The following is a 27,819-nucleotide window of genomic DNA, read 5'->3' on the forward strand; positions in this document are numbered from 1 at the left end:
CAAAGAATGAATATGGAAGAAAGTCGTCAATCGCAATCAGCCGGACTGACTTTCGATGGACGGACCGAGCAAAATCGCGACTATAGTCCACGAAGCCCGTCCAATAAGCTCCGGGGTAGATTGATTGTTTTCCGAACGATATGCGGCAGGCTTCATACACACGTGGGATGTATACAGCGTGTCCTGGTGAAATTTATCACCTCGATTATCTGGTAGAATGGCGCGTCCCCAAGGCGACAAGATAAATGGCGCGTCGGCTTTTCTAAACTGTTTTTCGATACGTTCGTAATGGCGCGTCTCTCCGAAATGTCACGATGACAATTATCCAATTGCATATTTTTGTGCTGTAGCGAAATAATTTTGTTAGAGTAGATTTTGAGAGCCAATTCATGTCTCTGATGGACAGTCGCGTTATAAAGGTAAATTGCGATTTTTATGGAAAACGTCGTTCGTCGATTGCTTTTTTAGACACGTGCGTAATTCTAGAGCCACTCTTCGCGAATAATGTAAAGTCACGTTTGCGCGAACGCGCAAAGTAATCCCAGTTGTGCGAACGTGCCACGTACACACGCAGGAGAAGGTATTTCCCAGGAATTTGTTCTCTATTTATGTCGCACCGATACCGGCTTTTATGCGGATGAAAACGGAGACAGCGGACCGACGGTTTAGGGCGGAAACAGCGAAATAAGAGTCACGTCCTGCGGTTTCGCCGGCTGTACCTCGCATTCGAACAAACAACGGTAGTTTGTAGAAGCGGAGTCTCTAGCTTTACCGTTGCTCGTTGAAAACTCCCTGGAGAATTTCCTTCCGTTTTCGCACACGTTCTCCTCGATGCTTTCCAATGAGCTGCGCGTTCGAACCTCGATATGGAGAATATTAATAAAACTGAGAATTAACAGTTTATGAATATTAAATGGTTTTATATTTTTTGTAATCGAAAATATTTCTATTTATAACGGTTTTTCTTTTTTTAGTTTGAGAAATATTTCATGTAATTTTCATACATATAAAAGAGAAGAAGAGAAGAAAAACATAATATTTTATATAATAACAGAAATATACATGATGTTTCTTAATAAGTGCGAAAAATTTTAGGAGATAATACTTTGTCGAAAATTAAGGTAGGTTTTTCATATAAACATATACTCCTACATCCCTCCCTGTGGAGTTACACGCCTCCAAAAATGGGGGTAAAAATTAGGTTTTTATTTTTTTCTCAAATTTGGAACAAGTTAAAGAAATGAAATTAGGTGGATATTTTCTACTATTAAAAAGATTATTAATATTTCTTTCAGCCTCCCTATTGTTATAAGGGAACGAAACTAGCAACCCTTACTCAATTTTTTTATTAGAATTTTTTAATGGGCCGGAATATGATCACCTCTAAAAATATGCGTTAAAAAGTTTGATTTATTTAGAAACTCTTATTTCTTTTATTTTTTTCATAAAATCAGTAGTTTTCAAGAAAAAAATAAAATACGTTATCGTGCACAGCACGATGCTAAATAGCACAGGTTTCGAATTACGAGAAGTTAAATTTTAAAATAAAAATAAAATTAGAGTAAATGTTGGAAAAATCGGAACAAAAACAAAATTGTAATAAAAACCTAAAGATCTAAAAAATAAAAACCTAATTTTTACTCCCATTTTTAGAGAAGTGTAAGTCCCCTCCACAGGGAGGGATGTAGGAGTATATGTTTATATGAAAAACCTCCCTTAATTTTCGACAAAGAATCATCTAAAATTTTTCGCACTTATTAAGAAGCACCCTGTATATCATTAATTTCTGTCTCTCGTAAGTAGAATGAAAATACAATTTCGATTGATGCGAAAGAAATGCGAAAGTTACAGAATACGATACCACGCCTTCGATGAAGAAAGCTTGTGTCATTTAAAACTTTTTCCATGGACAAATAGAGGTGCAACGGGATTGCAGGCACAATTAATTATCGCCGTAGCGAAAAAGTCGCTCGAGTCTTGGGTAAGGAAGGCGCCTGTTTGCTCGGTTCTTTCACTAATAAATCAATCGAATTCGTGAGGAGGTGGTGCCAGAGTGCATTTGACGATGCACTTATCGTCGAACGCGTGAGATCTCTGCGTGCTCGTTTTTCTCGTCGCAGGCAAACCAATCTAGGCAAAGAGGGGCAAAGAGGATTAAATAGAGGGAAAGCTAACGTATAAAACGCTATCTTTAAAGTAAATCATATTTAATTCTGCGAAATGTGTATCTCGAAAGATGTGTATCGTGCATTTTATCTTTCATTTATGATATTTCTTATCACTCTGTTATAAAAGTACAAATTATTTCAAGGTATACAGCACGAGTTTCCCGTACTCTTTTATTATTAATTCGCCTTTTCGAAAAATTGCAGATAAATTATAATGCGGATGTTTCCGACTACCATGTTTATTACAGATTTATTACAATACGTTTCCGGGGAAAAACTGCACCGTGTTATATTTCTCGTCGCTGGCGTATATAGGCGATTCTACCTTTATTTACTCTAATGGAGTGAACTAGGTTGGAAAAGGAAATTGGGGCGACTTAAACGACGAAAAAGGAGATTCCCGTCCACGAAGCACGGGCTATAACTTTCTAAAGAATTAATGCGCGCCCTCTCCCCCTCCTTATTTATAGTTATCGCCATTTAAAGCATATTTCCTGGCCGCGGGTACGACCGCGCTGAAAATTTAATGCCTTCCGCTCCCGCTTCCCTTCTGCTCGCAGACTCCTGCAAGGATCGCGCGAGCGACACAATGCATCGGGGGAACCGTTAATCGCATCCTTTCGTGCCAAAAGCCAATGCGTTCGCGTGACGCAACGGTTTCTTCCTTCGAAATTTCGCATCGACGTTTTAATCCCCCACTATTAAATTTGGCTAACACGATGGAATTAACGCGTCATTCTTGCCCTTCGCTCAGGTAGCGGACCCGATGAATTTGACGCATCTTCCGTGCATCTTTTTCTCTTCCTTTTTTCGCGTTCGATGCGCCTTCAAATGCGCACGTTATAATTCATCCTTCGTGTATTCCGCGGCCGCTCGCTCTCGTGTCGCGCTGAAATTACGGTGCTGCATAAATTATGGGCGAAATTACAACGTCGCGCAAAATACGGTGGATTCTACATGTAATTACACTGTTTTATCCTAAATGATACCGACTAACTGACATTACGCTTCTAAACGCAAAGTTCTGACGTTGAGTTGCGACAATGTTACCACTTGGGAGCGAGCTATATTAGCGGAATTGCTATCCGTGCCATCCGCCCGTCCCGTCCGCTCGTGCCTTACGTCGTCGGCTTCGACGTGTCTCGCCGTTTAAGAACGGAGACGAGAGTAGAGAGTGCATATACACGTCACGTTCGTCGCCAGGGGAACCTTGCGCCACGCGCAAAAGTACACAGGTTGCCGAGAGGGGGAGAAGACATCAGTGCCATAATCACGCTGGCTCTTTGTTTCGAGCGAGCGCGAGGTCGTTGTTCCAATTCCCGTCTCGTATCGGTGCCGTCGTCGTTGTCGTCGATAGAGATAACAGCGTCGTGATAATTCACGATTTAGCGACGCGCCTCCGGCAAGCTAATAAATTCCTGCAGCTGGGTCGAAAAGATCCACGGTGCCGACATAGGAGATGGAAAAATTATTATTATCCTCTGACGTATTTCCTCTATCGTATTTGAGCGGAGAGGCGAAGATGCCGTATTTTACAGAGGCGATATTTATTTATTTCTCGCGCGAACTTTGTCGCGTGTTTTTACCGCCTCGCCATTTTTTTACGCTTCCCCATATATTCTGCATTTTTATTATTCGGTACGATACCAACGTGTTGTCAAAATAAACATTTTTCATACCATCTATCCGGGGATCCAGATTTATTATCGCCGACAAGCAAAGATACGCGGTACCGATGAAGGTTTTCGTAGAGTTTACGAGATTCGATAATTCGCGAATATGTGTATCGTGTATACGTATTCGTCGTAATGTAATGTCTCTCGTATGTATTTTGTCCTCGAACGTGCACCGATGTTGGAAATTGAAAATGCGCGAGCTCAGGTGCACACCCTCGTAAATAATCTCCGTGCCATCTGTCTTAATAGGTGGTCTGGTTGGCTTTGTTCGGCGAAGGAGGCGCAGGCGGATGCACCGCCGAGATGTGTGTATGTGTTATGTGCGCGCAGCTTGAATAAATAAACAATCCGGCACTCACTGACTGCATTTAATATTCCGCGAGGTGACGTGCATATGCGACGATCTCGCGACCAAATGTCACGATTTCGGACATACGTGTCACATGGAAAATGGAAAATCGCATAAATAAATATAAATGTATCAATTCGAGCCTGGCCGATCCGTGACATTTCGATGTCCGAGTTTTTATACGACCATCGAACTCCACCGGACTCTTTCAAAATGAGATAAATATCGATAAATGACGAATATGTACATACATTAAGATACGAAATTATTATAACATTAATTCTAAATTTGTGTTTTATAAGAATGCGGCGCGTTTTAAAATAGACTGTTTCAAATTAAATTAGCCAACATTTGTAATTATTAAAAGTCGCGATATAAATTTTTTTAATATTTTTTTATTTATCTCTTAATTTTTAATGTAAAACTATTGCATTTTTTAATTGTGTATGTGTGATAAATAATGATTAGCTCAACTTGCTATAATTCGTTAAAATTGCGCCACATTTTTTAAGCCAAGATTTTAAAGGAACAAGAGAGTACCGAGAAATGCTCAGAGAATATAAATGAACGATTCTCATTATTATCTTTCAAGGTAGAAGAAGCTGCTATTTAAAATCAGTCGTTGTTCGTTGGAAAAACGAAAGGGATAATTTTTTCCAAATATCATATATAAAATCTCATCGAGAATATATTTCGAGTCGGAATAATTTTTTATTGTTTTTAAATTTGAAGTTAACGCTTTTAACGATCGTGCAAGAAATTTTTCTCGTTTTTCTGTGTCATTAAAAGCGCACGAGCAAACAACCGTTTCAACGAGGTATAGCTTTTATAGTTTGAGATTCGTTTTATGCGAGAGATTACGACATAACGACGTTACTTCAGTTTGCTAATTTAAGCTAGACAGCTTTCAGTTGATTTTCCACAATGGCGCTTTTTAAACTACTTGTAAAAGATTCACAGCACGTGTATATATAGAACAGATGTATTAACGAATGCTCGCTGAAATTACACGTGAAATGACATTATATATATATAAACTATATTATCTTATTATAATTAAATTATTCAAATAATGAAAAAACATCATTCTTTAACATAATTATACAAAATTTCAAAGAGATTAAAACAAAATTTTTAATTTACTAAATGCAAAATGTACTAATTATGATTAAAAGTAAATTTTTCTACAGTATGTATAAAAGTGGCTATATATTTTTTTGCCATAAATCAGAATGTGAGCGATACCACAAATTTACTTCTCATATATTTGTAGAAATAATAAAACGATTATTAATTTTCCAATTTGGTACGAGGTAAAATGTTCCAATATTTTTTTCCCGAGAATTTCATATACAAATTTATTTTGAAATATCCAAATAATTCAACTACTCGAGTGTTTGCACTCATAGTACATACGTGGTTTAGTGTACTCGAGAGAGAGCGCATATGCGACGAGAGAAAGTACGGGACGAAAGGAGCGAGAAAAACGGGGGGGCACGACGCTTTCCAATAATTTCTGCGCTTTGTTGTAAATTTCCCCCTCTCCTCCCTTGCCTCCCCCCTCCTCCTCTTCCTCCGTTAATTCGTGGTATTTTCTCGCTGTATTTTATGAGCGGCTACCGGCTTTGCCTCGCAAATTGTTTCCAGGAATTCTCCGTACGCTGTTAAATTACTGTACTTTCACCATAATACGTATGGCGGATTTTAGCTCGGCGCGCCGAGCCGCGTCGCACTTGGTCCGAACTTTAGTTTTCTCGTCGGAATTTTACGTTGCGCTCATTTCCCGCGGGAGAACTTTATTTTTTAAATTAATTTCTTCCAACTACGCGCTCAACAATTTTTAATATTTCGTCGTCGCGGCGACCGTATAAGTGAGGAACGATATACTTACCAGAATATCCTCTTTTTTTGTTTCAGACCATCGCGACGCTGCCGAAACGGCCTCTGGTAAGTCTACAAGATTATTTTACATTCGCATTTCTTATTTTTAATAATATACAATGGCTCGATATTGATATAAACGGGAGATCCTAATCAGGTACAACTGAATATAACGGGGTATATATGCGATGTGTCTTTTAATGGTGTATTCTTCGTTAATGAGAATCAGAAACGTGCGGTATAATGACTTCATAAAAAATAGAAATCGAAATTAGTGTGTCGCTATAGGTCACGCGTCTCATTCAAGGTGAAGGAAACGTCAGAATGTAGACGTGTGTTCCCAAAAAACCGGTCGTCTTGAAAAAATTTACAACTTCAAATCGACGTCGACGCGCGTAAAAGGAAACGTTTCGGGCGATATAGCGCCGCAATCGATTGCCGAATTTGCATATACTCGTTTTTAATTTCGCATAAAACTCGTCATCCTTAAGGAAATATCGTAAATAATCGCCGAGTCCTCCCCCCCGCGACGAGAGAATTCGGTATATCGAGCGATGCGCGGAGTATTTTGACACTTTTGATAGTCCATTAACGACTATGTGTCGCGTCTACAAGTATATTTATGGAGTACTCGCGGAATATATGATTATAAATCATGCTCGCGATCACGCGTCATCCTCTGATAGCGTAAAATCACTCGCAACGACCGAGAGAAAGTATTTAAACGTTGAAATTATGAGTTATCGTCGACAAACGAATGTTAACAAAAAAAGCTATATTGCGGCCGTGGCTGATTGAACGGGCATTTAACGAGCGAGTGTGCAGCGTTTTACTATCGATGCGAAAACGGAGCGGACGAGAGAAAGGAAATACGGCTCTCTCGCGCGCGTGCGCATGATCTTCTTTAACTACCCGAAGAGATGAGCACGGGAGAGAGAAAGAGGAGACCGCCATTAGTTGAAAAGTTTCCCCAACAGCCTGTCAACCTGTTTTCGTCGGCGCGCTCCATCTTATTCCGGAAAGCATGTGCGACGATTGTCTTCCGCTGGGTTTTCGTCGGCACGAAACTTTTAAAAGACTCGTCCTATCATTATCAGATTGATGCCAACGAAGATCGTTACGGTCGCTTCTTCGATAAATAAGGAGCGATTATTCCGATGAAACGAAACATGAATACCTATATCGATATTTTTCTTATTGGGATTATTAGTCTTTAAATTTCTTTCGGCAAAATTTTAATAATTTTTTTTAGTTTTCAAATAATTTCAAAAATTTTTTAAATTGACTGTATAATCAAGAATGTATATATATATATCGAACAAAATCATTTATCACAGTTCTCTTGTTCTATTATTATTTTAGGTATTTTAAATAATTAAATAATTATCTCTGTAATTTCGTACATTATTCTCGTATATACGTCTCGATACATGTTAATGATATTTATTTACAATGAAATAGGATGATGAGATGAAGCTTGCCGAGGTAATTTTCTGAATTTCTTAGGAGGGATTAAAATCATATGATTGTTTGTTGATGATACACGTGTTATTTCGAGACACAACGCGGCTTTTATGACGTGAAGGCGCAAGTTAATCCATTCCGCTGTGAGTATCAACCGTGCCATCGGTTGGCAACGTGTCGGTGGCAACAGTATAAAGCCGGTGTTAATATTTGATTTGCCGGTTGCTGGGCGACGATGCGCATGCCCGACGTATCTTCGGCATTCTCTCTCTTTCTCTCTTCACGTTCCTCCCTCTTAAATCTCGCCCACCCTTAGCCATCTCGCTCCTTCCCGCTTCCCTGAGAGATAACTCGTATTTACGTATCTGTCGCCGCTCTCTTAATGGGCAGGATTTATATCGCTGAACTCGCGTCTTGTGTCTCGCGAATAAGAATCGATCGCGCATTTGAGCGATTCGGTGCAGGGTCGACGAGTTCAACGATCTCTCGCACGGTAACTCGCGCGAAAGGGATACTTTATTTCGGGTAATTTTGGCCGTGTCGCTAACGTCTGGCAAACGATCGATAAATTACGATAATTTTGATGCGGTCGCGCGGAGCGACAAATTGTCGGGAGATCGGACTTTGCGATGAACTCTCGCTATTCTCGTTCGTTCTGCCCTTCGCGGTAACGTGGCGGCAATTCCCGAAGGGGGTTGAGCGATCTTTCCATCGAAACTTTTTTCTACATTTATAAAGCGAATATCGATTAACCTTTATGCGAGCGACGTGGCGAATCTAGCAATCGTGTTTTTTTTTTTTTTTTTTAAACGGAGATTTATTAATGCTTCTCCTCTTTTACGGTAGAGAAGAGAGTCTATAGACTGCGATCATGCATAACTTTGTTTTTACCTAGTTGTCTGACATTTTTCCGTGTAAAATGCATTGCGGTACATATGTTGTACCACGTCGATCACTAACATTGTTCATTTTCTCGTATATTAATACTTGACATTCCGTCTGACGTTGCTGAAGAAAAATATACGATCGTTAAGATGCTAAAGTAAGCAGTCTTGATGCGCGGATATGGATCCTTTGTAATTCTCAGCTCCATTTGTATATATTTACTGAAAGAAATTTGAATATTTCATGAGATGTTTTTATGGCACTATTCATCAAGAATATTGAATAATTTGCACATTTAGGCATCGTGGTATAAAACTTTTTAGCACTTTTTCTCTTACTCTTACAGACTTACAATTCCCTATAAAAGATGCTGAAGAGTTTCTCTCTGTCTCCGTTATACTTTGAGGATATTTAAATTGTTTAGATGTGCTATAATATTGAAATGTATCACTTCATTCTATTTCTTACAATCGAGAGTCAAACATTTCTGCCTACCAGCGCAAAAATTATTTCAACGATTATACCGAAACGTGGTTCCTCTGAGAAATGGTGTTCGAAAGCAGATGGTCGTGGAATGATTTCGTAACGCGAAGAGAAGAACCGAGTCCGAAAATAGACGACTTTGCGGGCACGCGCGTCCTCACTTTGTACGAGGAAACGAGAGGCCTGTCAGCTGATTGGAGTAGCGCCAATTTTTGGTGAATGAACCGGCAGTCTCGTGCTTCGGGCTATACGCCCTCTTTGGTAGTTTGCCCTCCTCTGGCTGCGAAAAATAAGACACTTTTTTCATCGACCAACAGCTGCGGAACATACGATCAATTTGGATACATAAGATGTAACATGTCGTGGATTCGTAATAAAACGCGAGCTCGACTCCGCTACCGAAATAGAAGTGTCGTCGGCTTTTCATTTTTCCGCAGCATGAATTGAATAATAATCGCAAAACTGTTGAAAGCCATAATAGCTGTTGCGAAACTATCGGGAAATGATAACATTACTCTTACGACATGATATTTGCGTGTCAGAATTTACAACAATGTTAGTATTCTCTCGATCGATTCAAGCCCTTCAACAGCGAGTTGACTCGTTCTACCGACTTAAAGGATTAACGCGTACGACTACCCCGAAAGGCGTGCCTATTACTACGACAAGCGGCTTTGATATGCTAATAAAGAACCAGTAACGCGATCTCGATGTCAGGATATTGTCGTCCGATAAAGATGTTAGAGACGCGCGAGACCGAAAGAACAATCGCGCGTGTGACACGTGTGTAAAAGCCGACAACAGGCTTATGCTCCGGGCCACGATTCCCCTGAGAAGATAATGAAATTTTGCATGTGCGAGAATCGAAAATCATCTTCTTTGTACCCCGAGGTCGCTTATAACGGAACACCCGGGAGGATCGCTGCCGATAGAATCTCACGGGTCAACTTGACACTGGATGCTGCGTACATGTTGCAACGGACATTGATGCAAATCGCGAGAGTGCGGTCGATATAATAAAAACAGAATTGTATCTCACGTCTGAATAGAATAGAAAGATTAATTCAGGAAATTATAAGACAGATTCAGGTAAGGGAAAGAAATCGAAAAATCGTGCGATGTTGTGGAAATACACAGTGTATGATCCGTCTATTGATCTCGTGTCTACGTTTTGCTTTATTTTAGACATCATGTGCCATAGTCAATCATATCTTCTGTTCATGAAACGAAGGGAAATGCACCGACACGATTTTCTCTATTATCGTGCTTCGAGCTTATGTTCTCTCGCGCGGTCTTTCGTTTATTTATTTGCGAACCCGTTAGATCTAGCTACCGAGAACATTATTACGCGCACGAGCGTCTCTTAGTCGACCGGCTGGCTGGCCGCAATGTTTCTTGGCACGTAGAGCGGGTCAGGGCTGGTAGTAGCGATACCACTGCGATAACCTTGCTCGATAAGCATGGTGGCTTGCATTTCCGTTAAGTCATGCGTCCTACCGCGAATTGAGCTATTTACGAGCTAGGATAAGTGTACGGAGCTGAGAAATCGCGACACGAATTTCATCATTTAGTGCTAATGAAATCATCGTGAAATTTTTTCTTGTACAAGTGAGACATTTTTAATTCTTAATTTATCCTCAATTCTATTGTGATAGGAGATAAAATATTTCCTTTATATAAATCAATTTATAATTTTATCATTTATCGATAAGATTAAGATTCGTTAAGGTAAATTACAAGATAGTGTATTAATTAAATTTGTATAAAAATCATTGTATTTAATCACGAGAAAGTACTATTAATAGAAGAATAGCTGCTACATAATTTTCAGAGAGAGTTTAGATTCCAATTGTTACACTTTTGCTGGGCCATCGCGAGTTTGGGGACACGCGCGCGGCTTCCGATTTGTTCGTAGCAATTTTTGAGCTTCCCCTGAAAATTCGATCATCGAGCGTGCGCGCGAACCCGAGAGAGGTGGAGATGCGGAGATTAGTCCGCATATCGAGGAGGAGATGAAGCGAGGGAGAGCGGTTTCCGACTCCGGGGATAGAATCGGCGGAATCATTTCCTTGAATTTAGAAAACTGTGAAAATCCACTCTCTCTCTGGATTTTGGCGCGCACACACGCGCGTGAGCGAGCGGGTCAGCTTACGACGGGCAAATTGGATTTCGCATGCGCGGAGGGCGAGACAGAAATCGAATTGTACGGGATAAAAGTGTCGGGGGCAACGGAAGCCGTTTCCGGTTTGGAATGCTCCCGCAGGAGCGGGATGCGATCGCGAGAGTCGATTCATCCTACCACTTGCCTCCTTTCGACTCGATCGGGTGACTTGCAGATTGAAACACCAGGCAATACAAATACGACGAGTCATGACTGAATGTTTGTTTTTTTATCTTCGCGTAAAATAACATAATAAAAATAGAATTGAAACATGAACGAGAAAAGGATTGATAAAATTTTAAATTAATTTATTGACATCTTATTCGCGCGCGAAAAAGTTTGAATTGTGAATCTCGAATTAATTAGTTATTTTAACATTATATTGATCGATATACTTTACTTTAACCGCCAATGTGTGCGTGTGGATTTAGATTCATTTTTCGTCCTTTTCATCCGCGCTCTTATGGAATTCATTATGAGAATTATCAATACACACACTTCTCTCTCTTGTTGCGTTCTTTTCGTATTTAACAAAAGAAAACGAAAAAAGACCCGAGTGCTGATAATTAGCAAGGCAAGAGTTCTGAAAATTTTAATCAAGCCGAGTGGTCGTCTCTTCTCGTCGCTCCGTCTTCCTTGTCTTCGTATTTGCCACGTTTGTTCGTCGTCGGCAGCACATATTACTCTTAATTTTGCAGAAGCTTGTTCTCCTCAGGCTTCGTTTCTTCCTCCCCTAAGGACGAAGGATAATATTTGTTCCGAAATTTCCAGGCAAGGACTTGTACTGGGTCGAAGGTAGCACTGGTTATGTATCGCGCGACAAAGAATGTTTGCTCTTCCTGGCAGGCTCAGGTTCCCGTCATTCTCTCTCCATCTCTTTCTCTCTTTCTCTCTCGATCTTTTAAAGTTTAAAGGGCCAGCGAAGAGAGAAAGAACACCAGGAAGGAGGCACTGCACTCCTGTGCAGCCCCTTAAATCTCAGTGAAATTCTCGTAAAATGCCCGGAACGTCCGCTTATACTCGACGAAGAGAATTTTGAGTATTATTTCTTAATTATTATAGTGGAATAGTGAGATTTCTGGAACAATAAATTGCATTTCTTGTCAATATTCTACCCAATTCTTATTTGTTTCTTGAACTATTTGAGCGCAAATCGATTAAATTGTGTAAATTATTTTATTATATATTAATAATTGTTTATAAAACTAAGAATTTATATATACATACAGTATAAAAGAAAGAATTAGAAAACAATAAAATATGTATTAAAAATGAAAAAAGAGGAGGATAATAAGATGAGATTAATAAAACAATAAATTAAAAATGTTCATTTTTACTACATATACTTTATAAAATTTATATATTATTACAATAAAAGATTATAATAACTTATATTCTTCTAATATTTTAAAATTGAATTTGCGAGCTTCTTATATTAGTTAATATCAAATTATCTCATTTTCTTTTCTCGTACGCTCCAAATCACATCACTTTTTTAAAAACTAATAGTTAATTGATGATGGTTTCGTGGCATTTGTTATGCTAAAATAATCTTATTCTAATTGAATTACAATCCAATTTAATTTTGTAGCATGAAATCTATAATTACGAAAGTTGGCGAGTTTTATTCCAAAAAAATCTTTAAAATTTGTTGTTAAATGTTTGTTGTCTAGATTTCTTTTATATTTATTTTTAATAATCGTTAAAATATTTTTAAAATTTGTATGTATGTTTAAGTAATATTAATATTAAATTAAATTTTATACACATATATTGCGCCTGTTACAAATCTCTCTTTTTATATATATACACAGTAAAAAATAAAATGTGAATTATAACATTTTCCACATGTCCCAAAAAGTCCACTCTAAATTTTAAGTTAAAATAAATCATTCGTCGTATGCTACTTATTGACAAACTAAAAATGTTAAATAATTGACACAATACTTTACATTTATTTTTGTTATTGTGACTTTAAGTGTGATGTAAAAATAGTTTCAATAACTCGTAAGAAATGTTGAGGACATTAACATATAATAGTAATTATTTTAACTTAAATTATTTGTAATAGAAACATTTGATTTTAATAAATTTGATTATTTTTGTGAAGTTCAAGATTATTTGAAGATTCACTTTAATTTTTCTTAGAATGTTAAACTGACTTTGAGACATATTGATTGTTTAAATGATTATGTTAAAAATACTCAAAATAATATTCCATTTCCAAGAGACATGTACAAAGTGTAAAGTTATGAAGTTGACATAAATGTAACACATGAAAACGTTATAAAAATAATAACATATAGGTTGTATGTTAGTTTTACATTAAAGTACTAATCAAAACGTGGCGACACAAGAAAATTTTAACATATGGACGCACAATTTTTTACTGTGTATTAAATGTATGTACATTAGGGAGAATATATACCTCCAATACATAATCACATAACAATGTAAGATCGATACTGCGTTCTGACGTAACGACATAAAGTAGCAATTGAGCCAAAACTGAAGTTAACTCGTCTCCTTTTTGGGGGAAGCCGGCTTTAAGCCTCCGGGCGTTTCTGCGCGAGATATTTCTGTATTTACATGGCGTACCCTGCAGGGCACGATTAAAGGGGAAGGAAGCCTTCCGTAGAATTCAACCGCGCGGAATAACGAAGCGGCGCGGGCGTTACAGATCGATCGATCGGCGCGAAGCGACGCGCACGTCCATCCGATCTCTCTCTCTCTCTCTTTCTCCCTTCCTCTCGCCGTCGGCGTTGTCGGGTTGCGAGCGAGCGCCGGGGTTCTCCGAGGACCACACTGTACCAGGAATCGACGGATAATCGATATCGGCTCGATTCCCGACCGTCTCGCCGTATGGAATAACGACGTCTTGTTAATGCCGTCGAACGAGCGTGAAAGAGGCCATTCGTGTCGATTCGCGAGGATAATGCCTTGCAAGGACGCGCGCTCCTCGTCTTTCCCCTTTCTCGCTCTTTGCGTTTTCTCCTCTTCTTTCGGTGTTTTTATCTCGTGTTTGCGTTTTCGCGGTGACGTCACGCGACGATGACGTTTCTCGACCGACATCGATAGCGGAACGTGCGTCAAAGGAAACACCCCCTCTCCCCCTCCGATCGAGATTACGATGATGAGCGACTTCCCCGGGGATTGTTGAATGCGACAACCGAGGATTTTTCGACTCCGCGAGCAACCCCCGAGACGCGTACCTCTCTTTCTCTCCTGCGAACCTCTCTTCTTACGAGCTCCACGAGCCGGGGTTGGTCGGGGGGTTGATACTCGAAAGCAACCATTTATCACTTATACAGCGTGGTATCGTCGACGCAGCGATTCCGGGATAATTTATCGCGTGTTTTTGCAACGACGCGGCGCGGCGTCTCGCCGCTTCCGCGCGCACGAAATGAATTCCTCGCTCTCGCGAACGCCGCCGCCTTTGACGGCATCTTAAGTATCCCGAATTCCCTGCCGCGGATGCCGTCCGAATTCTTCCTCTCGCTCCTTCTCGCGAGACGCCACCGAGACTGAGGTGTTTGCCGCGAAGAAAATTCGCGGCATTATTCCCTTACATTCGACTTTCAATTCGCGCCCCGCTTTCCACGATAGAGAACGAGAAGCTAACGAAGTTTCGCGTCGCGACTCGTTTCCGCTTTTTCCCATATTTTCACAAGGAGCTATCGTCATTGTTGTCGTCTTCATCCCGCATTCCCATCGTTACGGTTATATTTTTACCTTGTTCGTTCTCTCGCATCCCCGAGGCAAATCTACCTATCTACCTACTTACCCGGGATGAGGTTGGACTCGTGTATAATACGCTTTTCCTTTATACGAACAGTCTCGTCCGGTGGATCGCGCTTTCAAAAGAAGTACCACAGGAGAGCGAAAGGTTAGGTTACTCGCTAGAATTCTGACAATGCACTTGGCCGATGCTTGACATTTTCTCCTCGTTCCTTTTCTTTTACGGCTCTTGGGCACGCGGGATTTTTTTTCTAACCGGATCCGAGAGGGCAAACTTGTTGCGAGAGAAATTGCGTTCTCGAGAGATCGAATTATTTTTGCCAAGAGTATCTCTCCGTTGAAATAATAATTACTTCCTTTTTATCATTTGAAGATCCCCAAAAAATCTACATTCTTATAACAACAATAATAATAATAATGAAATTAATAACATAATAAATAAGAAAATAAAATGGAATTATCGCGTATCGAGAATCGATCAATCTTTTGATTCAAGCACGAGATATGCATGAGAAACGCATCTATAAAATATTTCACGTTCCATGCATTTTCTCTTAGCGCGCACACTTTACCGAGATCTTTCTTAAATAAATATCGGTGCTTTTCGGCCCACTGTCGACTTGAAATAGGTCGCGATAGTGTACGTATGTAATAGAGGGACGGGGGGAGGTGTCTGCTTTGCATACCGAATCTCTCTCGCGACGTCCACGTTGTTACGTGAGTAACGACTTTTCGTCTGCTATGGGAACGCGAGATAGTAGCTGCGTTAGGAGCGACGAAGACGGAGACGGAGACGATTTTGGTGGGCGACAGCGACGGCGACGGCGGCGTTGGCGCCGACCGGGTAAGAAGATAACTTCGTTTCCTAGCCGGGAACCGAATCGACCGGAATAATTAATAATTAACGCCAGGGCGTGACCGCCCCTGCCCCCCTTATTCTAGTTCGCGGCGGCGGATGTCGACCTCGTTGCCATCATCTCGCCGCGGAAACTCCCAAAGTATCGCTCGCGTGATATATAGACGCCGAATTTCATCTTCCCGCACAGAAAAAAAGATAAGTGTCAAATCAAAACTTATATACTTAAACTACGCGTTCATTGTTTCGTATGTACGCAACAATTTATAATCTTCTTGGAAGAATTTAATAATTTTAAATTTCAACAATATTATAGTCTTGATTTAATATTATAATTGTCATCTCAAGAATATATAATTGTTTAATTCTACTTTGAGAAAATTATAATCTTTGATTTAAAAGTGTTATTTTCCATCTAACCTTGTTTCTTTTCCATTCAAGAAAATTAAATCTTAAATCATAAGAATATATTTTTCTTGATTCAACTATATAAAATGGCTTCATTCAAGTAAGCAATTATTCAAGCAATTATATTTTTCTTTAATTAACGCAATATAATCTCATTTCAAGATTTCCATGTTAAATATATTTTCAAAACAAGAATGTCCTTTTTTTCTGTGCGATCTTCTCGGACTTTTTAGAGTCTACCTTAGCGCGAAGAACATTTATTATCTTATCAAAGAAATTTTTTCACTATAAAAAGTTTAATTTCCCTATTTTATAAATTCTTTCATAAAATTATCGAAACACTTGAAAGTCGGTAAATTGAACAAACATCGAGGTATAATTTTAGCGGATGAGATTTTAGCGGTTCTGTCTACACGATTTTTAATTAATTTCCATTAAAAGTTTTTATCTTTTGTTTGACTTGGGAAACTTATTACTTTATCGAGTTTACATTTGTCAGATAAATCAAGTAAGTTAATAAATTTTGAATAAAGTTTAGAAAAGTTGATTGGAGAGACTGAGCGTTAAGAGATATGATGAACGTCATCGTTAAGAGATGTACGAGATTAAGAATAGTCAACGTGATACATGTATGAGTAATATAACAACTATCGAAGCACACGTTTTCGCGCAAGTGAGCGGAAATACATGCAGAATATAGCGTATGCTAGTCACAGATTATGTAAGATCGCGAAAACTTGTGCCGCCTCCGCGCCTTTTTTCGAACGCGCTTTTTTCTTCGTTAAAATTCCGTGAAGAACATCAAAGGGCAGCGAGTGAATGACGTCGACCGGGGATATAATGGTCGTGAAAAGCGTGTGTGATCGTGCTCAAAAGAATTCCGCAGCCGGCGAGGTGTGTCAGCCCGAATTTCGGTTACCGTCTCTCTCGTTGCCAGACACGAGTATGAAAAGCTTTATCCTACCGCGGCCGTTCGAAAGATGACCGTCGTCGCGGCTTTTGACGTTCCCGCAGAAATAGATAAGCTCTAAAGGAATGACGAAGGAATCGGCGTGTGCGGATATTAAATCATTTCGCGAATCCCACGTAGCTATCGGGGATGAATGGTGCCTTTTCGAGGACGTAAAGAGCTTTAATAATTTCTATAAAAGTCAATAAGAATCTACTGTAAATGTAATTAAGAAGATGTAATAGATAATGTGCCATATTTTACAATCAATTAATATTGATTAAAGTTTAATTTTCTATAAATGTGTGCAAATTTATCATTAATGCACAATTTTTGCAAGATTTAGCGAGCAATCGAAAGTTTATGTTTCGATCGTTGCTATTCCATGTAGATCCGCCTTTGTATGTGATTTCTCAATGCCACGCGATCGGCATCAAAAGCCAGTCTTGCATAATACTAATTTTTTAAAGGAAGACTCGCGCAAGATTATTACGTCGATAACCGCGGGATCTCAACGAATGTCGTAATAACGCATCTGTAACTTTCCGCTTGGCCTTCTAGCATGGCACGAAATATTCATCGTTATTCTGTCGGAAGGATTGCATAGGCATCGCTTAAAAATGCCAAGCTGAAGACAAGTGTCAAAGAGCGTCGAGCTAAATTTGCAGCGACAAAGTTATCGCAAAAGCTACCGCGTTGTTATACTTTAAAGACTTTACTGTCATGCTCATAAACGATGCCAATTTTATTAATATTACAAATATATATAATAACGCATATGAGTGAAATCGTACATTTCGATTTATATTTTTCGATATTAAATCTATCAATTTGTTTGTGCTGGAATAATTATTACGAATAATTATTATAGATTACATTTGTTAACTCAAATTGATAACGTTGAGTTGCGAATAATGTAAATAACGAAGATGAAGGAATATCGCCCATAAAATGGGGCTTCCTGCGGAGAACATTTCTTCGATAAAGACCATAGTTTCAAGATTTCGCTTTCGGAGGAACGCATTTTCGAGACGACTGTCGTTCGCATCGTCGTAATAGGACGAGTATCGCGCTGCAGAGAGCGAGTAGGCTGTAGATTTCTCTCGAAATGACGGTCGTGTCGCGTTCATCGCCGGGCAGAGGCCATCGGAGACCAATAAATCGCGCGCGGATATCGATCTTTATTACGGTAGAAAATAGAACGTCGAATGGGAGGTATATGCTCGTCGATGGTTTATTCCTCCCCCGTTTATCGCGTTGAATTTGTTCGTGACGCGCGCAAAAATTCGGTTCGCGTCGTGTTTTCAACGACAGGAAACGCGCTGCATTTTTGTTCGCTTCGATTCAAATCACTTTGATTTACTTATCGCACATTATTTCAATTTTATTACATAAGCATATTAATTTATTTTATAAAACTGAAATAATTTATATGGCGTGAGATCTTCCCGCGGTATAATTTATTACATATTGTTCGCAGTAATATATATATTTTTTTTTTCATTTAAGAAATGCTTATATTGTGTTTTTACGTTAGATTGATATAAGTTTTAATTCGCAATAGTACATTCGATTGAACTCGCTATTTAATAACTGAAGTATCATACGATATAAGAGAGTTCGTTTAAAACTAAAATGAATCGAAAGTTTATCATTGCGTCATTTAACTTATACTGAAATGGATCACCGAACAGCTGAGATAACGCAGCGCGGCAAGTTCTCCGCTTGGAAAATGAATCGAAAGTTTATTATTACATCGTATTATTTCAACTGAAGTGATTCAGTGAGCAAGACAGTATAACTAGTTCACCGTTCAGATCCGAAGTAAATCGAGCGCGGATGCAATTTGAAAGGCCGTGCGATGCACGACGACCGGTCGTAAGTGTCAGTCGTTTCGTACGTTACCGGCTCCTAATTTATGCCCTAATTAGATCTCTCCGTCGAAGAAACGTGTCGCTCGTAAAACTGTGCGTGACCGACGTGCAAAAATTCGCGGAAGTCGAATTCATATCGAGCGGAGAGGAAAGATATTCGAGGCGGCAGCAGCAACAGCAATCGTCGTCGTCGTCATTTGATATGGATTGGGACCAATATCATAACCATATCCGCCTCTTTCTATTCCGCGTTTATTAGCGTTTATTTTCGCTCGCATAAGTAGTGTCGTATTGAAACTGATCGACCCGTCAAACGATTTTCTTTCAATCGTCGATATCATATTTCTCTTTGACCTACTCTTCGTTTCTTCGTCAGTTTTCCTATTTTAAAAAAGTCAAAAGAGGCGATATATTTAGTCAATATGTATTAATCTTCTCGCATTAACGTCGTTTGTTACATTTTTTTTTTAGCTATGATTATAATAAATGTATGATTGAATTTATATAAAAATCATTTAATCGATATACATTTTAATATTTTCGTATCATTTTTAAGCGAAGTAATAATTATTTTCTTATTTTTTTTGTGTCTCACGAATTCAATTACGATAAATAACGCTAAATAAAATTTTCTTTGGGAAGATTTCTTTTACGAGGATTTTATCTGCGCGCTAATTTACGAGATTTCCCGTGAACCTTTTACGTCTTTCAGAGTAGCACGGTTTAAAATGTAATTCGCTGCGTAAGAAATCGATTATTTCGCACCTTCAAGCGAGCGAACAGTTCGACACAGGTTAAGAGCATTCATATTGTTTTAGCATTCGCTCGAGTTTACTGGGTTAGGATATCTAGAGTGGAATGCTCGCTACGGATTTCTTGGCCCAGAGCCAAAAAGTGCGGGTTTCCCGGACGCGTAACCACTGCTTTTAGTACCGCGGACTGAAATACCCAAGAGAAGGAAAGAAAGACAGAGAGAGAACGCGAGATTATTTTTCTTTTCCGCCTTTTCCCTTTCCGTTTTACTCCATTTTCTCCCTTTGCTCCCTCCCTGTTACGAATAGCGAGGTCTTTCACCCTAATAAAATAGTAAATCTTGTTGGGACAACACGTGACGTTGATAAGATACCATTCGATTCCAATTTCATGAATGATTCGTGGAAAAGTGTTGCAAGATTAGGTCGAGCCTGCTTTAAATCCTCGTAAAATTCATTACCTTTTAATTTTTTATATTCTTTACGGTGATTAAAGGGTCATACCTTTCATTATCATTTTCGGGAAACATTTATAATTCTTCTGAAATTAATCCGATAATGTCATTTCTTACAAATAAATTTTTGGTTATGGATATAATTAATAAAAAATAATTATTCAGCTCATTACTTGCTTATTTATAACATTTTTTTCTTTAAAAACTTTGTTATTTTTAAAATTCGTAAGTTAATACTTGGTATATTTCATGAAATGTATCGGGTGATGAAAAATTAAACGTTTAGTTTTTTTCCAATATCTATTTTATTTAGAATATACTTTTAATCAAGTTTTAGTCAAAGACACGGGCGCTCCTTTCGGTAGAATGCGCTCACGTAATGAAGCACTCGTCGTTACACAATGACGAGGCGTTGCAACTGTGAAGGTTCTTTCTGCAAGCTCGCTTGGGGCTTCTTCCTGCGACAAAAGTATTTTCTGAAAATCGCCGCGACGCTTTTTACCAAAGAGCTTTGGTGGAACACGAGAAAGCAACGAGAGAGAGAGAGAGAGAGAGAAGATGCAACGCTAGAAGCAACAGACAGAAAAAAAACGAAGAAAGTAATTTACGGATATATATTGTTTTAAGGTGAGGAGCGCAAAATTGCTATTATATTTCATTGACCTATGAAGAAATATCAAGACATCGAATTATCGAATAATAAATCAATCATTTAAAGTATTAATAATTACGTCATAAATTGTAAGTGTAATTTTTTTATTAGATACTGAATAATAAAAAATGCGATATCTGACATATCTTACAAAAACTCGATCAATCTTACGTTCGACAAACCTAACACTATCGGAAATTGCACGTATGTCATTACGCACGAGAACTTGTATTGGAAAATAATTATATATCCGTCGATAATTATATATCTTGTTCTGTATAATCTATATTTCTCCGGAAGTTCGTACACACTTCAGCAGACGTCGAATTGTTACGATTCAGCACATTGATGAATGACGTTGTGAAATGTCGAAGAAACAGCAAACCGATGACATGACAAACGGAAAGAAGACAAAGGTCCGAAGAGCGTGACGAAAAAAACGAGTGTCGAACGAAAGAATTGGATGCAGTGTAAAAAGGAAGAAATTATAAAGAACCCAGCAGTATTTCTAGCAACGGAAAGCCCGCATATCCGTCATTATAGGTCATTATAGTTACCAGTCTCCGATAATCGACACCTTTCTTCGTCAAAACAAGCGAGGCAAGCAGATAAAAATTCGTAGCGTTATATAAACTAAAAATAATCATGCAAGAATAGCGGGATAAAAATAGGACGGAAACTATAGTATATTATAAAATTTTATTTTGTCTTTAACATTCCACGCATGAATATGCAATTTGAATATTCAAAATTGTGAATATTGTAGAGCAAGAAATCGAGGTCAGCTTCGCTTCGTTTTGCGAGTTTTTCTTTCCAATTTTTTTTTTTTTTCATATTCTTTATATGTAAAATGAGAAGGATATTTCATCAGTCGGAATATAATGAGTAACGATAACTCATTAATCTAGAGCCGTGACCTATATTACGTTGCACTTTACACAAACGATAATAAATGTGTGTTTAAATCCAGCAATCATTGGCAATGTCAGAAAAAGGAAAAAAAAGATCGTAGCTGTCGCGATTAATTAGCGACAAGTCTGAGGCTTATAAAACGCGATATCGTCAATGACGTGGACAATAGTAGTGGGCTCGGACAAATATTTTTCGCGCGACGTCTTGCCTCGAAAAAACCGCGCGTCCGTCCGTTCGTTTGCGCGGCAAATTTATTGCCAAAAATAAATCGCGCCTACCAAGTAGTGCCAACTAGTGCCATATGGTACTAGTGAACTGGAAAGAGTTAATAACGAAACGCACGCGGGTGACTACGACGATGAGACGCATTCGTGATACACGTCAAGCTAACGACCATGCCGTTCTACAAAGTTAGCTCGTAAATTCCGCCACGCGGCACGTTTCATATTCCAAGCGATAGGATGCGAACCTTCCCGCGGACGTGCACAGCAATAATACCGAGGAAACTTATTCGATAGTGTCCATGGAAAGAAGTTGCAGAGTCCACTTTCAAGTGAATTATCTTTGGAAAACTGTCTTTCATTGATACATAAAATTTTCGATCAGCAATAAAGCGGCAGCAAGAAGCTGTTTACCCATGCATGACTATGAGAGAATGCGTTCTCTGTTTTTTTAAATTTGTTTTGACATTAGGACATTGAAATTAGGTCTTTTATAACACGATTGATCGCTTAGCGTTATTCCCCGGAGTAGAATTATTTTTACTTTTGTTCGAACGAATGTTTCCGCTGGTGATCCACGCAAAATTGCTCCCGCGTCGTCGCATCGCGTAATTGCACCGAGTCGGCCTTGCACGTGCACGGACACGAGAATTTTCCTCCGGGCGCGCCATTAATCGGAACGAGCGTACGATCCCGGGAATTGATCGGCGTAAAATACATTTTATCAAGTTAATCGCGGTAAGAGGGGTAGGGGTGCCGGGGCGAGAGGGCAAGGGGAGCCGAGGACACCGGGGAGCGAACGCGCGCGGTCGGGTATCGGCGAAAAATACATCGCGGATCACCGCGGACGGCACCTCCGGCGCGATTAACGAGCGCGCGTTACACCGAAAGCCCATTTCGCCGATATTTTCGCAATTATACGACGGACGGGTGACCCGTGTCGGCGGGGTGAAATTTAGCATGCGTTGCAATTATACGCTCGCGCGTAATCGCGCGTAGTCGCGCCCGCAAAGATAAGCGTCGCGACATCGTCATCGTCTCTGAAAAAAATCTTAATCCTCCGGATTCGCGCGACTGCCATGTCTAGCCATTAAGTACCGAACAGTGTATTATGATTAGGCACGAGCACTTTGCAACAAAGTAGATTGAGAGATTGAATTTATCGCGGCAACTTTTATCTCGACGTTATGAATTAATATTATTCGCACTTTTTATTCTTATCGATCTATTTTAGGGTATCATATGAAAGATGTATAGAGCATGTGTGATTGCGCAATGCCGTGCAACGATTACTATTGGCGGTCGCTGATAAACTAATTGTTAAAAAAAAGAAGGGGAAGATAAAAACAAGAGGGAAAAAAAGTGCAACCGCTTACGTGTGTCGTAACATACTAATTCCGGAACGCGACAAGTGCGTTTCGATCTATGTATAGCGATGATGCGGGATATACGCGACCTAATCGCTGGTCTCGTCCCGTCTCTCCGCGCCTACCTCCTTGCCCTCTTTTCGTCCCCATCGTTACGCGATTTCCCGCCGCTCACGTCACCATCTTCCCTCGTTTACGACACGAGACCCTCTCTCCTTCTCTCTCTTCAGTTTCGCGCTCTATTACGCTCGTGTGCACGGATACGTGAGCAGACGCACGCATACGTTACAGCCGTCTCGCGCGTAGATGAACGCGCGCGCGCGCGCGCACGTCACTTGGCCTGACAGACAGTTCGGCGGCATGCCGATATCTCACGATGACGCACGCACGTGCACTTGCGTGCGCGCGCGCGCGCGCGCCTCGGAACAGATAGCGGATCGACTCGCTCGGTCAACACGCAGCGTCCTCTTTATCGAGGAATATAATTAACCCACTGGCCGCAGGAATGTATAATTCGATCGGTCTACTCGTTAATTTTCCCGACTTAACAATTTTCATCGTTAAATTTATTAACTGGCGAGCCTCGAGCGGAAAGCTCGAGTAAAGTTGGCGGAAGAAACGAACGGAGAGATAGAGAAGATGATCTGACATTTAGATTTTTGAAGTGTATTATGCAATTAGAATTATTAAGCTGTAAAAGAATGTATAATTTGATTGAAACTTGTTATTTCTTCTGGCTCGACGGATTTATTTATCGATAAGTGGACTTTGAATGAATTTAAATTCCTATTCAAATCGACGGGAAATGAACAAAGACAAAAAGGTCTATTGTTACATATTTTAATCGAAATTAATATTCATTGTAAGTTACTTTGAAAATGAGTGAGTAGAACCAAAAAAAGCAGCTTTGCGTTTCGCGTTATAGAGGCTCTATAAGTGCTCTTTACCGAGTTTCCGAGTCATCAGTTGAGGCCCATTTTCGCATAACATTAAGTGTCTCGACATTTGCGGTCGCGCCAATGCCGTTATTAGTCTTCATTATATTTCGCGATTTCGCGACATGTGGTAGTCGCGTTACAATTGCGTGAAAATGAGTCTATGAGGCTTAAACGGGCTTTGTCTCTCGCCGATACGGGAGACCGATGCTGAAATAACGACAATTTGAAATACAATTACAGGAAAGCAATTATCCCGCGAGAGAACATGTAACGCAATCTCGTAACATTTCGTACTTTACATAGTAAAAAATAAAATGTTAATTTTAACACTTTGCACATGTCCCAGAAAGTCCACTCTAAATTTTAAGTTAAAATAACTCATTCGTCGTATGTTACTTATTGACAAATTAAAAATGTTAAATTACTGTCACAGTACTTTACATTTACTTTTGTTATTGTGACTTTAGTGTAATGTGATTTAGTGTAATGTAAAAATAATATACAAATTAATTAAAAATTACATGAAAAAATAGTTACAATAACTCGTAAGAAATGTTGAGGACATTAACATATAATAGTAATTATTTTAACTTAAATTATTTGTAATAGAAATATTTGATTTTAGTAAATTTGATTATTTTTGTAAATCAAAGTTCAAGATTATTTGAAAATTCACTTTAACTTTTCTTAGAATGTTAAACTGACTTTGAGACATGTTGATTGTTTAAAATGATTATGTTAAAAATACTCAAAATAATATTCCATTTCCAAGAGACATACAAAGTGTTAAAGTTATAAAGTTGACATAAATGTAACGTATGAAAACGTTATAAAAATAATAACATATAGATTGTATGTTAATTGAAGTACCAATCAAAACGTGGTAATACAAGAAAATTTTAACATATGGACGCACAATTTTTTACTGTGTAATTGAATTGATATTTAGTTTTCTATATTATACACAGGTTACGATTGCATTATTTATATTATTATTACATAAATTAATATTTAAAATTTATTATTATTATATTTTATTATTATTATTATTGTATACGATTAATGGTGCTAAATAAATTACGTACATGTAATTAAACAAAGAGGCACGAGAGTTGGGTGTGGCACGTAAATTCATCGCTGCACGAATATGTTACGATATTTCTTGGAATGCGTCGCGTATCGGAACATTGAAAACGCTACATTAGCGTTCGCGAAAACTCGCCTAACGAGAATGGCGGAAACTCGCATCGGATATGGCGAAGACGAAATCACGTACGACGAGACGAGCCGAGACGGCTCGCGCGCGTATCGAATCCTTTCTCGAGACGACGAAAGTTCTAGCTCGCGGTCGTCAGCCGCAGCCGCGTTCCAGGCAAGTCGGAAATTTCTTTGGCAGGCACGTAAGAAATACCGTCCAACTCTTCTCCCGAGAACATCCAGCGACGAAAACTTTCCCAGCAATGTTTTCCAATTTGACGTAGATAGGTGCAATGCTGTGCTCCATCTTAGGGTGTAAAAAAATGGGCCTTTCTTCGTCCCTCAAAGTATCTTTATTAAATTAATACGATGCGAAAACGAATTGATTCCTGAATTTTTTTCAACTCTTCCATGATCGTTACTGGAGTGGTAGCATCGGCCAACGCGAACTCCCTCCGCTTTGCTCTGAAATTTTCCGGGGAGCTCGAAACTTTGAAAAACGCGCATCCCATGAACGTCACCGGAAGTTGGATGGAGGCCCGGCGCGTAACAAGCGCGAACAAACGCTCTATAATCTGTCGATAAATCGAATCTGCATGCGTTTCATTAACGGGCTGCCTGTTCACGGTCCCCGGCATTCGGCCAATATTCGACGTAGAATATTTCGGGCTGTCCGTCGGTCGCAACCGCAGTTACTACGAAACGCTCATTATTCCCGACAATGAAATCCCATAGAATCGACTCGTCTCGTTACTCGTCCTGGTTAACTGACGCTAATTACGATTCCGGGAACCATTAGCCGCCCCATTGTTCTCTCTCGTGCAATGGATGCGCGATACCGACCGCCGTCAGGCTGTTCGTGTGTTTATAGGTAATCAATTCCATACCGTCTTTCATTAATTCCGATCGTTCCCTTCCGTCTTTTGTTCTTTTTTCTCTCCGAGAATCCGAGAACACGATAAAACCGACATGCATAGTCGTTGCGTATTCTATCGTCGAATTGTCACAAGTGACAAGGGGTCGATGGGCTGAGTTTACCCGATCCTGTATAGATTCGCGCAATTAAATTCGCACCCAACGGTTAAAAATCGTAGGTTAAAAATTGAATCGCGTCATCGAGGGATCGCACCCGACGAAATCGATTCGCATTTTCCGAGCAAGTAAATCTTACATCATCCGCGACCGACTGCCGATACTCTTTAAGATTCGATTGGCGCGAGTCGAATAGGTATCGATCTCGCAGCCGCGAAAAGATGGATATTTACGCGCCGCCGATATTTCCACGGAAATGCAGTCTATTTCGGGGACCGATTCGGAGACGATGAAGATAGAATCCGATCGAGCAGAGAGCGCGGGATCCGTAGCTTGTTGCTAAGGAGAGCAGGAGGAAGCGGTGTCGCCACCCGTTTGATAGCGGAGGACACGACGTCTCTGCAGTCTGGGGTGGCGTGAAAGGGGGAGGTTGATGGCGGGGAGGGAGGGAGGGAGGGTGAACCACCGGCGTTCTCCGAGGCTCGCTCTCAGTTGGTTCAGTGGGACATATCGATCCAGCGAGCGGGGTGAACCTTGTGATGGAAGCAAGGTGGGAGGGAGAGCAAGGGGGAGAGAAAGAGAGAGAGAGAGAATCGACTAACCCAACCATCCAAACCGCCCAGCCGACGAACCATCCAGAGCAAGCATGCGTGGTTTCCCCCTTGCCGCTAGTTCCGCTTCCCCTTCCCTCTCGCTGTCTCTTCACCGCCAACACGCCGTTCACCCCTTGAAGAAGGGGGAAGGGGTAGGGAAGCCGGTCGAGCCTCCCCTTTGTACCAGCGGCTATATCCTGGATAAAGAGCCATCGCGCTCTTCGACGGAAGGAAGACGGAGAATAAGTCTCGCGAACAAAGGCACCGCACTTTTTTGCCCGTTTCAATTAAATCCTCATCGATATACTCGGCGCTAAAGTGTTTCCGTGATTCGCGCGTACAGGAGGAACCGTTGCCGATGAAGATAAATCCTCGTCTCGGGTTCACCATGTATACGATTACCATCCAACATTCTCGTCTCGCGTCGAACGCGATCCGCATGTTAATCCGCGAGTGCATCGCGCTCACGTTGGCACCAGCTTTTCGCAACAACGTCTTTGAATTAATAGTAACGCAGCGTACCGCTCATAAGCGACGAGCGTCGAGCAATTTGTCGCAAATTTGATTGCTCGCCGGTGAAACAACGAAACTTGGAAATTACGGACGTTCGCATTTAGCGCTAAATGCGGAATGTGGAGTATGATAAGGAAACAGGAAATGATATATTGGTCGCTGCGAATTTTATCTCGTTGGCGAAAACGCTCCGAGAAAGAGAAAGAGATGGCGAGCACGCGAGCAGGCTTAGTATCGATTTTGCGAGTCGCTAACGTAAGATATCAAGGTTTCGCGGCGCAGCGTATCTTGATGT

General features: G+C 40.0%; 1 protein-coding gene across 10 annotated transcripts in view; it reads left to right on the top strand.

Annotated features, from left to right (window-relative positions):
- Positions 1-27,819, top strand: part of LOC145973252 (growth factor receptor-bound protein 14) — a 241,651-nt gene that overhangs the window by 129,952 nt on the left and 83,880 nt on the right. For 9 of the 10 annotated variants that reach the window (XM_083102500.1, XM_083102501.1, XM_083102510.1 and 6 more), the window contains one exon: positions 6,111-6,140. The exons of the other annotated variant lie outside the window; for it this stretch is intronic. In XM_083102500.1, coding sequence (XP_082958626.1) covers positions 6,111-6,140 — 30 coding nt within the window. The remainder of the gene's footprint in view (positions 1-6,110; positions 6,141-27,819) is intronic. 10 annotated transcript variants of the gene reach the window in all.

Source organism: Camponotus vicinus, unplaced genomic scaffold (assembly GCF_025532165.1).
Source record: "Camponotus vicinus isolate PSW18456_S1 unplaced genomic scaffold, iyCamVici1.0 SCAF_6, whole genome shotgun sequence".
NCBI lineage: Eukaryota > Metazoa > Arthropoda > Insecta > Hymenoptera > Formicidae > Camponotus > Camponotus vicinus.